At 40.0% G+C, this 17,857-nt stretch overlaps 1 protein-coding gene across 2 annotated transcripts in view; it reads right to left on the reverse strand.

Annotated features, from left to right (window-relative positions):
* PDE9A (phosphodiesterase 9A) overlaps positions 1-17,857 on the reverse strand; it is a 99,243-nt gene that overhangs the window by 62,613 nt on the left and 18,773 nt on the right. For both annotated transcript variants that reach the window (XM_020783937.3, XM_020783938.3), the window contains exons 2-4: positions 16,255-16,325; positions 11,193-11,270; positions 10,537-10,580 (exon numbers count right to left, since the gene is read on the reverse strand). In XM_020783937.3, coding sequence (XP_020639596.3) covers positions 10,537-10,580; positions 11,193-11,270; positions 16,255-16,325 — 193 coding nt within the window. The remainder of the gene's footprint in view (positions 1-10,536; positions 10,581-11,192; positions 11,271-16,254; positions 16,326-17,857) is intronic.

The raw sequence follows: 17,857 nt of genomic DNA on the forward strand, positions 1-17,857 counted from the left end.
ACATAGCCAAACTGTAGTAGCCTTTGTTGCTTTTAGAAACACATGTATCTGGAAGTTGAGTTGAAACATTTCGCTGCTCATCCAAGTAGCTTCTTCAGTCTGAGGAGAGTTGGTAGGAGTTGGTTTCTCTTCCTCCTGGTCTGAATAGGCTTGTTAGATGGACAAAGGACAGGGTGTGGGAGAGTGAAAATCCCACTTCTGCAATCCTTCACTGCCCATTGTCTCCTATTTACCATGGTGGTCTTTCATCCTTCTCCAAAAAGATCAGGACCACACACACCAGAAAGACCACCATAACGAACCATGACAATCGGTGGAGAAGGACTGCAGAAGTGGGATTTTCACTCACACCCCCATCCATTGTCCATCTAATGAGCCTATTCAGACCAGGAGGAAATGAAACCAAGGTGGAGGATATATCAGGGGTCTCCTACCAACTCTCCTCAGACTGAAGAAGATAGTTGAATGAGTAGCAAAATGCTTCAACCTAATAAGAAAGAAGTCCAGTTGCCATGACTCAACTTCCAGATAACCTCACCTGGATGACTGAGAATCTTCACAGTTAGAAACAACATGTTTCAGCATGTTCCACAGACAATGGAAGATACGTCCATATCTGTCAGTCTGCCTGTCTATGTATTTATCTTTTCATCCACCCCATCCCTCCCTCCCAGCAGAGCAGTTTCTTAACACCCATGGCTTTAAAATGAAGTATTTCCATAAGGATCTCATTATGGAATGGCTTCAAAAGATCTCAGCCAGAAAAGGAAAAATAATGTGATGGGATTAGAGCTGGGCTACATTTCCTTCTAGCTCTGAGATCCTAGCTTTTAAAAGCAGTATCCACCAAACTCACACCAAACTCACTGAATCACTACAGCTGCTAGAGATTATCTAAATGCAACTGGAAGTGTGGTCAGGTACTTTCTCATGTAATAACAATGTCAGTAGTAGTAGCAATAGCATCACTCTACTACTACTACTACTACTGCTGCTGCTGCTGCTACTAGTAGTAGTAGTAGTAGCAGTAGCAGTACTACTACTACTACTACTACTACTACTAGTAGTAGTAGTAGTAGTAGTAGTAATGTGCTATCAAGTCAATTCTGACTCATAGCAACCTTTCCAGGGTTTTCTGTTATAGAGTGCTCAGAAGTAGTTTACTGTTCTGTTCTAGCTCTTGTCCTGGGAGGCACAGTTGGGAATTTAATCTGCAATCAGGTACCCCTCTTAGGGTGCAAGTACATTGACAGTTAGATTAGGCATCCTTCAGTCTCAAGAGACTATGGTAACATGCTCTGTATGGAGGACTTGGAACAGCATCTAGTGTGGCTGAGAAGGCCAATTCGAGAGTGACAATCCCTTCCACACTGAAGACAAATCCAATCTGTCCCCTGTCCAGCTCCCTGATTTTGCTGCTTTTGTGACTTCCTCTTTGCCTTGGCCTGGTGGACAAGGGTCTCTTCAAAATGGAAGAAGCTGTGATGCACCGCCTGCCTTCAGGCTGAATGCTCAGATGTCAAGGCTTCCCATCTGTTGAGGTCCATTCCTAAGGCCTTCAGACCTGATTGCAGATATCTTTGTATTGCAGCTGTGGTCTCCCTCTGGGGCAATTTCCCTGCACTAATTCCCCATACAGGAGATCTTTTGGAATCCGACCATCAACCATTCTCATGACATGCCCAAGCCAATGTAGACACCGCTGTTTCAGTAATGTATACATGCTAAAAATTCCAGCTCGATCTAGGACTACTCTATTTGGAACTTTGTCCTGCCAGGTGATACCAAAAATGCGTTGGAGGCAGCGCATATGGAACGTGTTCAGCTTTCTCTCCTGCCATGCATGAAGGGTCCAGGACTCACTGCAGTACAGGAGTGTACTCAGGACACAGGCTCTATAGACCTCGATCTTGGTATATGCTGTCAGCTTATTAAGCCATACTCTCTTTGTGAGTCTAGAGCAGTGGTTCTTAACCTTTTTGAAAGAAACGCCCCCTTGAGCCTTTGAGGAATTTATCATCGGCCCCCCCTCCCCGCGGTGATGATATCTTTTTATTATTTATTTATTTATTTATTTATTTATTTATTTATTTATTTATTTATTTATTTATTTATTTATTTATTTATTTATTTATTTATCTATTTATTTATTTATTTATTTAAGACACTTAAATCCAATGACCCCTGAAAACAAAATTCAATTCCAAGAAAATGAAATGCCCCCCCAAAAGTAACATTTAATGATTTAGTTGCAAGTGAATTTTAAGACGCAAAAAGAAATATAAAAAGGGCATAAAAACAAACTGCAATGCAGGAACTAAAAATTTCAAGACGAAAACTCTGAAACTAAATTAAGACTGGAGGAAAATATATATTCATGCACATTGTAAAAAGGCTGCAGCCATTTTCACAGGTTTGGCTTGCTCCAGAGCCCCCCTACCGCCCCCTTCTGCTCCAGCACCCCCACGCCGCCCCTTTTCGTTCTACCGCCCCCCTGAAAAATGAAATCGCCCCCTGGGGGGCATTATCCCCCACGTTAAGAACCACTGGTCTAGAGAACATGGTAGCTGCTTTGCCAATGCGTTTATCCAGCTCGACATCTAGGGAGAGAGTGTCAGAGATCGTTGAGCCAAGATACACAAATTCATGAACAACCTCCAATTCTTGTGTGGAGATGGTAATAGAGGGAGGTGAGTCCACACCCTGGCCCATGACTTGTGTTTTCTTCAGGCTGATTGTTAGTCCAAAGTCTTGGCAGGCCTTGCTGAAATGATTCATGAGTTGTTGGAGGTCTTCAGCAGAGTGGGCAACAATAGCTGCATCATCAATGAAGAGGAAGTCCCGCATGCATTTCATTTGGACTTTGGTCTTTGCTCTCAATCTAGAGAGATTAAAGAGCTTTCCATCTGATCTAGTCCAGAGATAGACACCTTCTGTTGCAGTCCGAAAGGTGTGCTTCAGCATGACAGCAAAAAAGATCCCAAACAGAGTTGGCATGAGGACACAGCCCTGTTTCACTCCGCTTTGGATGTCAAAGGGATGTGATGTTGAGCCATCAAAAACTACAGTGCCCTTCATTTCCTCATGAAAGGACCTGATGATGTTGAGGAGTCGAGGTGGACATCCAGTCTTGGGAAGTATTTAAAAAGGCCGTCCCTGCTAACCAAATCAAAGGCCTTTGTGAGATCTATGAAGGCCACATAGAGTGGCTGTTGTTGTTCCCTACATTTCCCCTGCAACTGTCTGAGGGAGAATACCTTATCAGTGGTGGATCTATTAGCTCGAAATCCACACTGTGATTCTGGGTAGACTCTGTCTACATTGACAGTACTTGCTCCATAATTGGCACGGGTGAATTCAAACTATTTTTCAATGATCACACAATGCAGAGGCCAAAGTGAATCATACCAAACATTTTTGCCACTGGACACTTCTTTCTCAAGTTGGAATGATCTGAACTGTGTTTTCCCTGTGTGAGTGTTCATATCATTCTGCAGAAAGATTGGGGGTGTGAATTTGGGTGTTAACATGAGATATTAAGGTGGGGTATGATGTTTTGGAGCAGCAGGAACACTCATCCTGTGATCTTTCTCCCTAGTCATCTCAAAGGTTTTTTTTTAAAAGACAGATTATCAAGTCTAGCGATAGATCGCCTTGTCACTGCCTTGATGCATTTGTTAGCACTAGATTACCTCTGCACAGAAAAAAAAGATAAGGAGAGCTGGGATGGTATTAAAGGAAGGGGCCATGGGCTGTGAGCTCATATCAAATCGCGTCGGATTTGGACACTGGCACTGAAACAATCTGCAGTCTTTGTGTTATCTGCTAAATCAAATATAACCATAAAGAGACAGTGAATTAAGCTGCAGCAAAGCCAAATCGAACTGATTTGCATTGCCAGTGTAGTCACACCCTTAGTGATCTAGTCAGCCAGCTACTTTCTGTTGGATCTCCCTTTTAAAAGATTAACTTTAACAAAAGGCCAGCGAAATAGTTAACAGCTTTATTTATCTTTCTCTTCCTTCTTTCCCCTCCCTTCTCTGAGATCACATCATCCAGCTGTGTTGGTGCACATGAAAACAGTGTGTAGCTTTGAAAGCTGAGACATGGAAGGAGAGGCAGATGAGAGAGTGAAGTTTAAATACTAGAAGATGTGGAGTGCTTCTGTCCATTTTCATCCCTGCACATATTGAATGAAATATGAATATTACAAAATGTCACACACATTAATACAGTGGTAAATATTGTTGTGCATGTGTGCGCATTACTACAGTCATCCAAACCACATCCTGAAGGAGAATCCCAAATTGCTGACAGATATATTGAAATCCCTTCAAGCAATTTTCATGTCCTGCAAGAGCAGGTCTTTTGTAAAGCTAATCGGATTTAATTGTCTGCTCAAGGGCACATCAAGACCCCAGCAGTTTGTGCTCTAACAGGGAATAGTTCAAAACAATACATTATGAGGATTGCAGCTAAATTCAGAGGAAGCAGAGAAGCATGGCGTGAGTAGGTGAAAAGAGAACTCTGATTCCATCATTTCTGGCCTTACTTTACTACTGGCTACAGGCCTCTGAGAACTTCATTCCAAAGGAATCCAAGTTCGGCAGACACTGAAACCCTCCAAACCTCCCATTATTCACAGAACTAGACTATGCATAAGAAGAGTCAAAATCCCTCTGAAGCCATACTGGGAGAAATCCTTTGTCTTGATTTGGAATTAGCTCAGAATCTATGTGCTTCTTCAGGGAATGCTTTGGGGGGATGGCGGCGGCAGAATCTCATTTGTCTCCCAAGAGCTCTTTCCAGCTTATAACGTTGGGCCAACTCTGACAGTGCTGCATACATCCATATTACACACATATGCAGACAGCCTCTTGGGATTATAAATTCTAACCCCAGCCATTGCAGAGAAACACTTGGAAATGCATGAATGAACCATCCATCCTCTCACCAAAAACACATGGGAGGAAGAATCTTGATAAGGAGGAAGGGATGGTATAAAATATGTTTAAGAAACAACTGGGAGAACAATTCAAAACAGCGACATTAATAATTTAACAAAAGCATATGTGGTAAGATGGACTGCCCACACTCCTTGCAATAATCAGTGAATACTTTTTTTCAAGCTTGAGTCCACATTAAAAAAAATAACTATGTGCCTGATTACAAAACTGTAGGATTTGTAGTCACTAAAAGTCAAACTAGACAAAACAATTAGCACAACACTGGAAACAGTGCTTCTTTGGAAAGTAAAAGGCCTGTTTATCTGAACACTACCTTGCTTCATTCCATCTGTGGCAAATTTGGTTGCATTCGCTGACACTTTTGCTGACTGATATTTGGGAGATAAAAGCTCTTTTGCATGTCCCATTGCTCAGGCATGGAGCTTTGAAGAGATTGCGTGTCTGGAGGGGAAATATTATAATAGCAGCAAGTACACACATGTTCCCATGTGATTCACACAAGCCTCCAATTTGAGCCTATGTTTTACAGTAATTAATACTATTTTTTCTTTATTGACATTCCTTTGAGAACCAGTTAAGTTGTAATACAGCAAAATATAATACAATGACTTATATCATCCCATATATAACTTTGAAGTTACATCAGTAATATATATAGTCCATTTCTATTGTCCATTTAATATTAACAGACCAGGTTCACTAATATTAAGAACCTAAAATTAAAGAATGGCAGCTCATGCACTTAGCTTGGCTGGTCAGCCCATGCATGGAGTAAATTGTATTTTGCATTTCAAGCCAGAGAATAACTTTATGGGGAAACACTGCTTGATTTGTAATTGCAGTATGGCTTATCATTCCTCATTGGACTATTTCAATTTCTGAGCAAGATTATTATAAATTTACTTGGTGAGATCACCAAGACACCATCTTTCTTTTAGATAAGAACACAATACTCTAAAATAAAAAAGACAACAGATTAAATGTTGCAGGCAATTTCAAATAAGGCTACATCTCATACTGCTAATGTCTCACCATTACCTTCTGGCTCTCCATTTTCACTACTGTCTACAGCTTGTTCACTTAACTGTGCTGAGACCAAATGTGCAATCAGGAAAAAGGCCAGTGAAAATGCTTTTTGTCTGTATTTTTCTAGCCTAGCTCTGAGAAAGCAGAAGCCTTTCAGGGAGAGATACATGGAAATCTGTTCTTGCCAAGAGATGCTCTGTCAGCAAAATACTCCTTAATTCAAATGTGTCAAGCCTTGACATCATGAGTCTTTTTTTTCTTGGTGGCAAATAGCAGAACGGGCACTGGAGTGACAGGACATATATTTAATTATTAACAAATTCTGTGGGGTTTCTTTGAAGTCCCATTTACCATCAACACAATGAACTGGTACATCTATCAGGAAGCACATCCTGCCAGCCCAGGGACATAAATCTGTTCATTGAACATTCCCTATCATGTCCCCGGAGATCAATTGCTGTCCTGTTTGTTTTTTGTTGATCTCTTGACAACAGGGGCTGTAAAATGACTTAGCAAGGTTGTAGGAAACCTGTGCTCTGCAGAAAAGCCACGACCAGTGCTTAAATCTGTTAGCCTCAATTCCACCATAGAAGACAAATGTTTTAACTATAAGAGAAAATTCAACTGAGAATTTGGACCAAGAGGGAAGATGTGGTAAAACAAACACCCATGATGGGGCAAAGTTGAGCTGTACCAACCTGTGATGGAAGCTCACTTCTCCAAAATACAAGTCTCACCCCTCCAAACCAATGTACTAAATGTACAATATGTCAGCCTTTTACTCCTGGACTGATACTGCTTCCAGTCTTTTGCAGTGTAAGATTTCACAACTGAGGGGACACGGATGTTTAACAAGATGGATCAAAAGCTCCTCCTCTGAAGAGCAAATTGGACAAGACTCTTAACATAGTTTTAGAGGAGGTGCTCCCTCAAGTGATAAAAGATATCTGTTTCTCTTGTAGCACATGATTTTGCTCTGCTACCTAGTTTGCATTTCATAAGCTTTGTTTTGTGACAGGTTATTGGAAGGTTAAATACCGTCTTAATTTGCAAGTCTAATTGCAGAGGCATGCATCTCCCAGAAAATCCCATTCTAGCAGGGAAACCTTCTCCCCACCAATCATTGTGGCTTGTAGTGTAACATAATTAAAATAAATATAGGAATAGGTGTGTGTATGTGTGTGTGTGTGAGAGAGAGAGAGAAAGGGAGAGAGACTTATTTTCCACCCGGGGTTTAGGCCATATAGCACTAGGAGTACAACTAAAGGACAGGAGGTTCTTGCTATAGAAAATGGCATTGCTGTTATTTGGCATTTTAAACAAAGCAGCTCACAAGCACTTTAGCATTGTCCCTACATTTTAATTAAGCACGTAGTCTTTTCCCCTTGGATTTTTTTTTTCAGTTCTGCAGAAAACAAGTATGCAGCTTAACCCTCTCTGAAGAGACCGTTGTGTCGGTGCAACACCACCTCTATTGTCTTCTCCTTTTTCCATCTGTTTTCTATCTTAGCTCATTTCATGCCTTCCAACTTTCATGATTATGTTATGAATCCTGGGAGTATAAGTCGTTTTCTCCTTCCCAGCTTTCTCTTGAAATGATGTTTTCAGCCCTTAAGTTTGAAAGGATGAGGGGGCCGTGCTACATATTCAGCTGATGCAAAAGTCTTTGTTATTTGTATCAGAGCATTGCACAATTTAAAATTGTGGGCATATATGAAATGTAGTGAGTGCTGCATTGATTGAATTTCTTCACAGTCACAGAAACATTGCCCTGTATCCAAGTAGCCCCATTTTACTTGATTATTCTTTGATTTTCCTACTTTGCTTCAAAGTCTATCAAGTGACTGCCAGATGCTCCAGCTAGAGTCTTGCCTTGGTGGGGGACATTCTTTGACATTCACCCATTAGGCTAAGTGTGTTGTTTTTGTTCTCCGTCGGTTTCACCTAGCCTGGTTTAATATTTAGAGCTTGAGATGTGTGTAGAAAACTTTCCCCTCAATTTTAGCTGTTGTCTAGGTCAGCCATGCTCAACCTTTTTTGGCCACAGCCATAAATACAATATGAAAGAAATAGAGGCCGAATCAGAATTGTCTAAGTCATATAATGAGCCTTAGAAGGGGTGTGTGAAGACTCGTTTCTGGCCTGTGGCCCCCTTCAAATGTTCCAGGGCCCCCCAGAGGGCTGTATAGCTCCCGCTGAGAATGGCTGTTTTTGGGAAGTGGATCCGTTTGGTGTTTTATTACTTTATTTTGTTCATTATTTGTTAGCACTTCTTGACATACCTCTGGAGAGGCAATGCCAGTCAAATAAGATTCTTTTCCAATGTGGGTAGGTTTCAACCAGCCAGTAATAATCCTGCATGATTCATTATGAGCTACATCTACTTGTCTGACATGTACTGCCTTGTAACACATGGCACTAACCTATTCTGCTGTAGAGCAGAACAGGGACAAAGGTGTTATTCTTATGGTTTGTGGGTGTGTACCTCAGTCTGACCCAGTTTCCTAAATATCTTAATTTTGGTGGCAAATTTCTGTTTGGTGTCTAGAAAATGATTTTTGTAGGTAAGGGCTCAATCCAGAGTAACATGCAAATACTTTGGGGTGCAACAATGTTCCGAAATAATGTTAAAAAGTAATGATGCCAGGATAATATGCTGTAGGAGACGATTCCTTTGATTTCTCCAATGACTGTACTTTCCTTGAAATTCAACAAACAATCTTCAGGAGTGACTATGATCCACAGAAAGTTAGCTGTCCTTCTCCCATTGATTTCAATTGAATTTCAGTGCTACCAACATTTTTTAGATTCAGGAAAATGTAATGTAAAGCATGATTTTTCTTAAGCAAGCAGTCTTTCGAATGATTTCATTTACTTTCATGATTTCCAGATGTCCTCCCATAACCTTTTGCATTGGCAAGCATTGTGTATATTTCTTTCTCCCTCTCTTTTCTCCTCTTTGGGGGAATATTTTCTTACACCCATGGAAGTCCGTTCTTCAGTTTCTTAAAATGTGTCAGCTAGGACTGCCTAATGACTTGAACTCACATACAAACAGTATTCATATTTATAGTAGCAAAATATGTTTGTGGTGCCATGTATTGTGAATCATCATTATCTTAGAACTGCAGAGCAGGAAGGGACCCTATGGATCATGTCCAATCCCTGTCAAGAAGGCACAATGAAGAACTGAACTCCCAACCAGATGCCTAAACCCTAGAGCTATCCAGCAAGAATGTCCCAGGACCATGAAAACATGTGGGTTTTGATGCAATAAAGCAGACATTTGGCTACCAGAAAAAGATCAGGTCACATGACTGTGTTTATTGTGTGGGAAACCCAGTCATTTACATATGTGTCCGTTATCTACAGTTTTGCATGTCTTGTTTGCCACTGAAGCTTTCATATTTTTGCACCTAACTTCAACAGACAGGGAGACAATTAATGTTAAGTGAACCTGTGCTCATGCGACAAGACCTCCCCTCCCCTCTTCTCTCTTGCTGCCATCCTGCAAAACCTGAAAACCCCCTTTTCTGGAACAGATTGGGTGGAAGGCACAGAAGAGGAACTCATCCCATTGGTGCAGGAATGGGGAATGGGTGTCCCTCCAGATCAGGGCTTGGTAAAATTATTTGCCTGGGTGACGTCTTCCAGGTATTATGGCCATTGGCCATGCTTGGTTGGGAGATTCTGGTAATTGCAGTCCAAGTAATTAGTATTTCCAGGGTCTGTTCCAGATGTTGTCAAACTGCAATTCCCAATCATTCCTCGCCATTGGTATGCTGACTGATGGGAGTTGCAGTCAAACATGACTTGAGGGCTGCATGTTTCTTACCCTTTTGCTGTTGGATGCTCTTCCACTATGGGATGCAACCCATTAATAGCTACATTAATGGCTACAATCAAAAGTAAATTGGTTGCATTTGATTTCTCTGTTTGTGTTATGTGCTGTCAAGTCACATCCAAACTATAGTGGCCCTAACAGGGTTTTCAAACATGGGAGATTTTCCTAGTCTGTCACTCTGTTCACTACACTACACTCAGCACTTGATTTCTACTGGTAACTGTTAGTTGCTATTAGTTGTGAGCATAATTTTTTTTTGTTCAGGTTTAGGAAGAGTGTGAAGTGTCTTGAAGCTGCATCAGTGTTGTGGAACCTGTTTTACTCGAGATTCATGCCACGCTGTTGCTGCTGCAATCTTGAAAACAGGTGGGTGGAGCCAACTGTAGGAGTCTTGACTGTACCACCAATGAACAGCTTTCACTTTAAACATTACAGCTGTTCATTGGTGGTGCCTTGCAGAATAACCTTGTGGAAATGTAGATCCCACAAGGCAAACACAATATCTAACAAGTTATGTCAATGTCACTAAAATAATTGGGGCACACACAAAAAAATCTTCTACCTCATTAATTTAAAGTCTTCTACCTTATCCTGGGTATTAATTCCCTAAAGGTAAAATGACATTCAATCACCTGTTTAATTACAAATTTACAAACGTGAGAATTTGCTGAACTCAGTTCTGGCTAAAACAGCATTTACCTGTTTGTTGTTCTGTGGCCACTGGTATTACTTTGTAAGGAGTCCTACAAATGACAAAAAAAAAAAAAGGATGATATTCTTAGAGGATGTTAAACATCATGAAACATGGGAAGACAGATTTCTGGGCTGAACTTGTTGTGCTCAAAAGTTATCCAGGGAAAAGAACACATATTTTCAGCACACATACTTCCTGCTGACAGTCGGTGAGTCTTCTTGGCTATGTTCAAACAGGGCTGAAGACATACAGCAATCTTGCACTCCTCAATTGAGGATGGGAGTCTCTTTCCCAGTTTTGGGACCCTAAGGATTAGACTAGGAAGAAAAATTGGAGGAAAGCATATGAATTGCATCAAAAACAGCTGTGGTGGGTGGGAAAAAAAATACAAGACCAGGCCAGATCAGTAAGAAGCCTGGGAAAATTAAGAAGGGTTTTCATCATCATCATCACCATCAAATTGCAGAGCTAGAAGATCATGGAGTCCAGCCCCTGTCAAGGAGGAAAAGAATCAAATTCCCAACCTCTGCCTTTTTCTGCCTTCCATTGCATAGCTTCTTATGCCAGGCATGGAGAACAGCAGCAGCAGCTACAACAATGGTTGCTTATTAAATATAACAATTTTTCTGCATTTGAATCAGTTATGAGAAAATACACTTGCCTTTCTGAGTTTGCTGGCATGGTTGGATCAATAGATACCATGCAGTCATCCGCAGTGAAAAGTGAAATGGTTGTATTCCTGGAACACAAGAGTTTAAAGCTTTGTTTATTTAACCAGATCATCACATTCTGAGAATTTAGAATCTATTTATGTTCTGACACTTAACAACTACATCACCTTACTATCAATCAGATTATGCCTGTCTAGAAAGTTTTTTTGGTAGAATGTTTGTGGTATAAAAATCTGAATCAGATTCTTCAACACTCAATACATAATACAAAACAAGAATTGTGTATTATTGAATGCAGTTATGTTTCTAATTCCTGCACGTTATGGGAATATTTAAAGTGAACTTGCACCTCTTGTTTTATTGCTTCTTTGAAAACAAGAGGACAAGAAAAGTCCTCTTGGATCAGACCCAAAACCTGTCTAGTCTAGTGCTCAATTTCCAGAAACCCCTGGGAGGTTCACAAGGAAGACATGAGTGCAATTCCAGTCTACCATTCCTGTCCCTTAGCAGTTCAGTTTAATACATCACAGACACAGAGGGTCAAATCAATTGATACACAGCATGTTGTTAGAAGCAGAAGTCCCCTAAGAAATTAAATGTGTGTGTACTGTATAGTAGCTCTTTGGATAGCTTAGTGAATTGGGCATCTGGCTGTGGAGCCAAAGACTGGGAAATCAGTTCCCCACTATGCCTCATGGGAAACCAGGCTACCTGTGTGGCCTTGGGCCAGCTCCATAGTCCCAAGATGCCCCCAGAAGGAGGGAATAGCAAACCACTTCTGAGTACTCTCTTACCTAGAAAACCCTGAAAAGGGCCACCATGAGTCAGAACTGATTTGATGGCACACAATTATTATATATAGAAGAGTGACTTTTCTCAGCTCTGCACTAGTTGTCTATTGGTTTGCTTCTGGTGCTCGATCATCAGGGAAAAAAATACCAGCTTCATTTGCAGGTGGATTGCTCAGGCATGAGATTTCTGAAGTAGTGCAACTTGGAGGAAATACATGTTATCGATTGCAAATTCTAATTGCCAAGCTGCACGCGGTGTGGTTGTGCCCTTATGCTCTAAGGATTGTTTAAAGCTGTTCTTATAAAACTGCTCAGTAGTCTTACTTTCAGAGCTAAGAGAGATCACTTGTGTTTTAGCAAAGGGCAACTAACAATACCAGGGTTCGGTCTGGCTCATGGTCTTCCCAGGTAGCCTTGAGGAAAGCCCAGGACCTTCGCTTATTGTTCTGCTTTGTGTTTGTCTTAATACAGCTTGGAAAACCTGCTTCTTTGTGCTACAACCCCCAGAATCTCCTGTGGCCCTGTCAAAAAAGCCATTCTTCTGCATTAAACTTGCTTGCAGAGGAGGAAGTGAAAAATACATTGCTAGTGCATCTAACAAAGCATTCGTAACATCAAGGCTGACACCAGCTCTTTTGCTTTACTTCTTCCTAATTGAAAAAAAGAGATTAATTTTCAGATCCCTTCTATATATAGTTTGGATGCAACTAATTACAAATAACCAATTATTCATAAATAATTCAAATTTCCAATCCTGACTATAGTACGACCCCCATATCTGAAAAAAAACAAACCCCAACTAGAAATATTTATTTCTGCTATGTAGTTACCAGAACTGGCCACTAGAGGGAGGGAGAGACCATATTATGTACTGCATGTGGTTCATTATTATCCACTGCTTCTGGCATCCACAGTGGATTGGGACCAATCCCTGGCAGATACAGGAATCTCACTGCATAATTTTGAAGGATTAGATTTTTAATTTTGCAAGGAATAATTTTATCCCATTTTATTGCATACTCTACATGATGGTGTTGCTTCAATACATGATGGAGTAAGCATGTCATATAATCCAAAAGCTGGCTTGCATGGCTGCTTCACACTCAGCTGTTGGAGTACAGAATAAGAAGATGGATAGTAGATGGAGGTGCTTTATTCTATAGGCCAGTGGTCCCCAACCTTGGGCCTCCAGATGTTCTTGGACTTCGACTCCCAGAAATCCTGGACAGTGGTGGTGGTGGTGAAGGCTTCTGGGAGTTGCAGTCCAAGAACATCTGGAGGCCCAAGGTTGGAGACCACTGCTATGGGCCATCAGGATGTAGCATTCAGATATTATTATTGAAAGTAACAGAAGGCAACTGTTTTCGCTACTTTTAACAGACAGTAAAAATATATATAACTATATTAGAAAAGACCTGTGTAACCAATACACTTTAAAAAGTAATTCTCCCAGGTTTTCCTCCTAGTATGCTTTCCAGTATATTCCAAAATATATGCATATATATTATATTATATTATATATAAACCAAGTCTCAACTAGAACAATGGGGCTACCACTGTACTGTGTACTGTTTTTCTGCTGGAGATAAATGGCATTATAATTATTTCCCTTTACACAGAGAAGATCTCTGAAGAGGAATGTCTTTAGCATATGTTAGGCATCTTTCTCTATTGCAGCCAGTGCACACAGACACACATATCTAGGCTGAGAGGAAATATTTTCTGGGTCAATATTCATAGTTTTTAGGCAGGTTAAGCCTGACACCTCTGATTAGTTGACCAATTAAACAATAGCAGACTGAATCCACATTGGATCCTTGTGAGAAAAGTGGATTTCTTTCAGCGGTTTGTGAATGGCTCAGATTGTTAAATAAAAGTCTGCAGCAACAGAGTTGAAAGGTTCAGTAGAACAGGCTAGTGAGGCTATTTGACCTACATTAATGGAAGGGAAACAGACCAATGCCAGTGTCTACAGGAAAGCGCCTCAACTTGATCATACTACCTACTGGCAGAGTTTTCTGGGCCATGCCTTTTAGTGTGAGGGCAATTTTGAAAACTGTTAATATAAGATCACTTCCGGTTTATATACGTAAACAGCACATGGCTTACTGTTTTTAAAGGACGTTGGAAGAACAACACTAATCCAGCCATTCAGTAGATTCTGCCCCAAAGCTATCAAGTCAGTTATAAAACAGCAAATAATTTATTAGTGTCTTATATAATGGCAATAAATCAATCTTTAAGATCAAGTATGACTCAGTGATTCAATCTTCAGATTATTTCATCACTGAAAGTTCTGCTCAGGTCAATAAAGCTTCTGCCACTCCAGTGATACAGGGATTGGACTGGAACTATACAGTCTGTGGAATGAGATAATTACACCAATCACATCATTTTCCCATGAGCTTTCAATGCAGTGCATACTTATGAGTGGTGATGCCTTTCACATTTGAAGGAAGCCAATGCCATCAGTGTTAAAAGGAATGGATTACAGCACTATGTTTTAATTATGTGCACAACTGTTGGGAAGATTCTGAGATATCTGAGACCCAATATATGCCATGCTAAACTTCCCATACTTGCGGCATGCCTATTATATCCATACTCGGACAAACAGCTCCTTGTACCTGGCTGTGTTCTCATTCCACAAGATAAAAATAATAATTTTGTAGTTTCCAACAAGATTTCAAAAACACAGTATCATAGTGTTATTATACTACAGATATTTATTAAGTACATACTTAATTTCTATTACAAACTGTTGGTTATGTTCTTTAAAGTCCCAAACAACTTACGTCCCAGATCCCTGAAGAACCATCAGAGATGTGTGTGTGTGTGTGTGTGTGTGTGTGTGTGTGTGTTTGTGTGTTTGTGTGTTTGTGTGTGTGTGTGTTGTTTTAATGTTATACTACATTTCCCAGAATCTTGCAACAGTCATGGCCAATGGCTATGCTGACTGAGGTGTCTTGGGTCCTATAGTTCAAAAAAATAACTTTTCCTATCTCTGTTCCCATAATAATTGGCTCCCCACTAGAAATAATCAGTTCTGTGTTCCATCTTTAGCAAACAGGTATAATATAATGGCTCAAACACTGATCTGGGGTTAGGAAGTACTGAGTTCAGTATTTCTTAACCCCAGGATTTGCAGATTTTAACTCTGCAATGAACTAATTGGGTGGCCTGAAGCAAGTCAATCCTTCTCAACTTCAGTCCCAATATCTGAAAAATGGGAGATAATAATACAGTGATACCTCAACTTATGAATGTCTCCACTTGCAAATGATTCAAGTTACAAACGGCTCCGTTTGCAAAAAGTTGCTTCAACTTGCAAATGGAGCCTCGACTTATGAACCAAAAAGAAAGAAAGAAAGAAAGAAAAGAAAAGAAAAGAAAAGAAAAGAAAAGAAAAGAAAAAACCCTTTCCTGCCCTTTTTTTGGCCTAAGTTCATCTTAGGTCATAAGAAGATCATATTTTTAAAAAAATCCCCCCCCCCACTGGTACAGTACAGATTTACCAGCTTTGCATTAGTTCCTATGGGAACTAATGCCTCTACCTACGAACAGCACCTTGACATACAAATGAAAAACAGCAGGTACGGATTAAATGGTTTTCAATGCATTCCTATGGAAAAGTTTGCCTTGACTTATGAACTTTTTGACGTATGAACGCCATTCCAATATGGATTAAGTTCGTAAGTTGAGGTATCACTGTATTGACTTGTCTTATAGGTTGTCTTAAAGATTAGAAGAGAATAGTGCTGGTGAAACACTGTCTGGAATTTGGGTCTTATTTTTTATGAAAAAATATCACTGGGGTATATACTGTTGCCATGTTTAATAGGTTTTCATGTTATTTTGCTGTGGGTTCTTACTCAGCTGCTTTGTTTGGCCATTTTTGAGATGGATTGTTTGGAAACTACTATAGTGAGGAGTGCTCCTTTTTTCACTTCAGTTATTTCTTATGTGTATATGAGAGAGAACTCCTTATACCCTCCATCTTGGATTGTGCTGCTTGTCTAACTACTTGCCTTTGTGCCTGCATCTTGGAGATGGAAAAGAGACACTCAGAGGGTTTTTTTTAAAAAAAAATTAAAGCAAACATGGTATGCTTATAGAACATTTTCACCCCAATTGCAATAGTTCTATTTTGTTGTAGTATTTTAGGAATTGTAGTCCAAAAATTATGATCATAGCATTTGGAAATGCAATATCTATAGCACATATTTTAAAAACAGATTCCATAGAAAACAAATATATTTACCTTGGTAAACCAGTTGCAACGCAGAACAAATCCATAATATCTCTTGAGTTACAGTACTTGTTGAAGGCCACCTTCCAAAGGAAATAGAAGCAATGAACATAAAACAAAGAAGAAAGATCTTCTAGTGGCAGTTTTTAATTATATCTTTCAAATAGGGTACTAATTTATAGGATCATTTTTTTGCTAATAAATATGCCTGATTTTTCATAATACTCAATATTCCTGTACTCTTCAAACCATTTTGATTCTTTTATTGTATGTTCTGCTTAGGAAAAGGACAAATAAGAAAGGGGGGATTTAAGAATCTGAGCTAAACATTTCAGAAAAATCACATTCAGAGGAGAATAAAGGTAATAACATGTTCATAAACAGGGACTTCTGGGTTTTAACAAAAGAAAAAAGAACACAAAACCAAAAGAGCTGCTTAAACACAAATGGTTCATATTATTAAAGACATACAGGAAAGTTATGTGTTTCCCTGTTTTCATTTAACCTTTCACCTTTTATCTACAAAACTGCTTAGAAATTTTTTCTTCTAATACCATTGCAAGGTCTGCTGTCAGCAGCCAATCAGAATGTCTGGGGTGAGTGGAAATTTTGATTTTATTGAATGTCATGGTTTAGAATCCCATGAGAAGTGCTCTTTTTTTGCTTTAGTTGTTCCTTGTGTGTATGAGAGAGAGAGAGAGAGAGCGCTCCTGAAATCCTCCATTTTTTACCGTGCTGCCTGCCTAGCTGTTTGTTTTAGTGCTTCCAACTTGGATCCTTTCTCTCTCTCTTTTTTTGCCTTTTTCTCTTGATTTTTATGGAGCGGTTTCCTTCACATTTCTTCAGATTATTTTTGTTGCTATTGCCAGGCCAATCTGCCTGTGCCAGCATGTCTCCCTGGGATTATTTTCCGTTTTTTTCCTCCCAATTTCTTTGAGGATTCCCCTTTGCCCTTTGATTCCTTCCTTTCCTGGATTATTTTTGCCTGCCTACATGCTGGACTCAAAGAGAAGAGAAGTCATCACGTGATGGGGTAGAGAAATTTCTACACATTCCAGTGAATTTGGTTTGTGTGGAGAGGGCTTTGGTTGTTTTGTTTGTTTGTTTTTTTCTTTTTTCTTTTGCCGTTATAAGCTTGCTTACTTTTTGAAGTAGGCTTGGCATTGTTGTGACGCTGCCAGTAGCTGCAGAGAAAAGCTCTCTGGAAAAACTGGAACCGTCCAGTCTGGGATCCCCTTTTTGAAATGAGGATCAAAGGAGTGTCTAGGAGAATTCTCTCTGAAGCAGTTGGTGAGCAGCAGAAGAAGAAAGGGATGCAAACCCGGACTTCTTCCCTCTGAAGAAATCACTGAGCATGGATCGGAGGCGGGGAGCCATATTGGCACTGAGCCGTGAGTAACCCTTTACCGGAAGAGAAGAGAACAACCAATATAATGTTAAAATATATAACAACTAAGTAAGCTGAAGCGTTTGATTTATGAAACAGCCCCATTAAGCTGAAAATAAGAATGAAAATATTTGGCTGAAAGAAGAAAAGCAGCGGCGAACCTATCTTATCAGACTGCTTAAAAAGCGAAACTAACTCTTAATACAGCAGGCTGATTTCAAAGCCAAG

This window comes from Pogona vitticeps, chromosome 3 (genome assembly GCF_051106095.1).
Source record: "Pogona vitticeps strain Pit_001003342236 chromosome 3, PviZW2.1, whole genome shotgun sequence".
Taxonomy (NCBI): domain Eukaryota; kingdom Metazoa; phylum Chordata; class Lepidosauria; order Squamata; family Agamidae; genus Pogona; species Pogona vitticeps.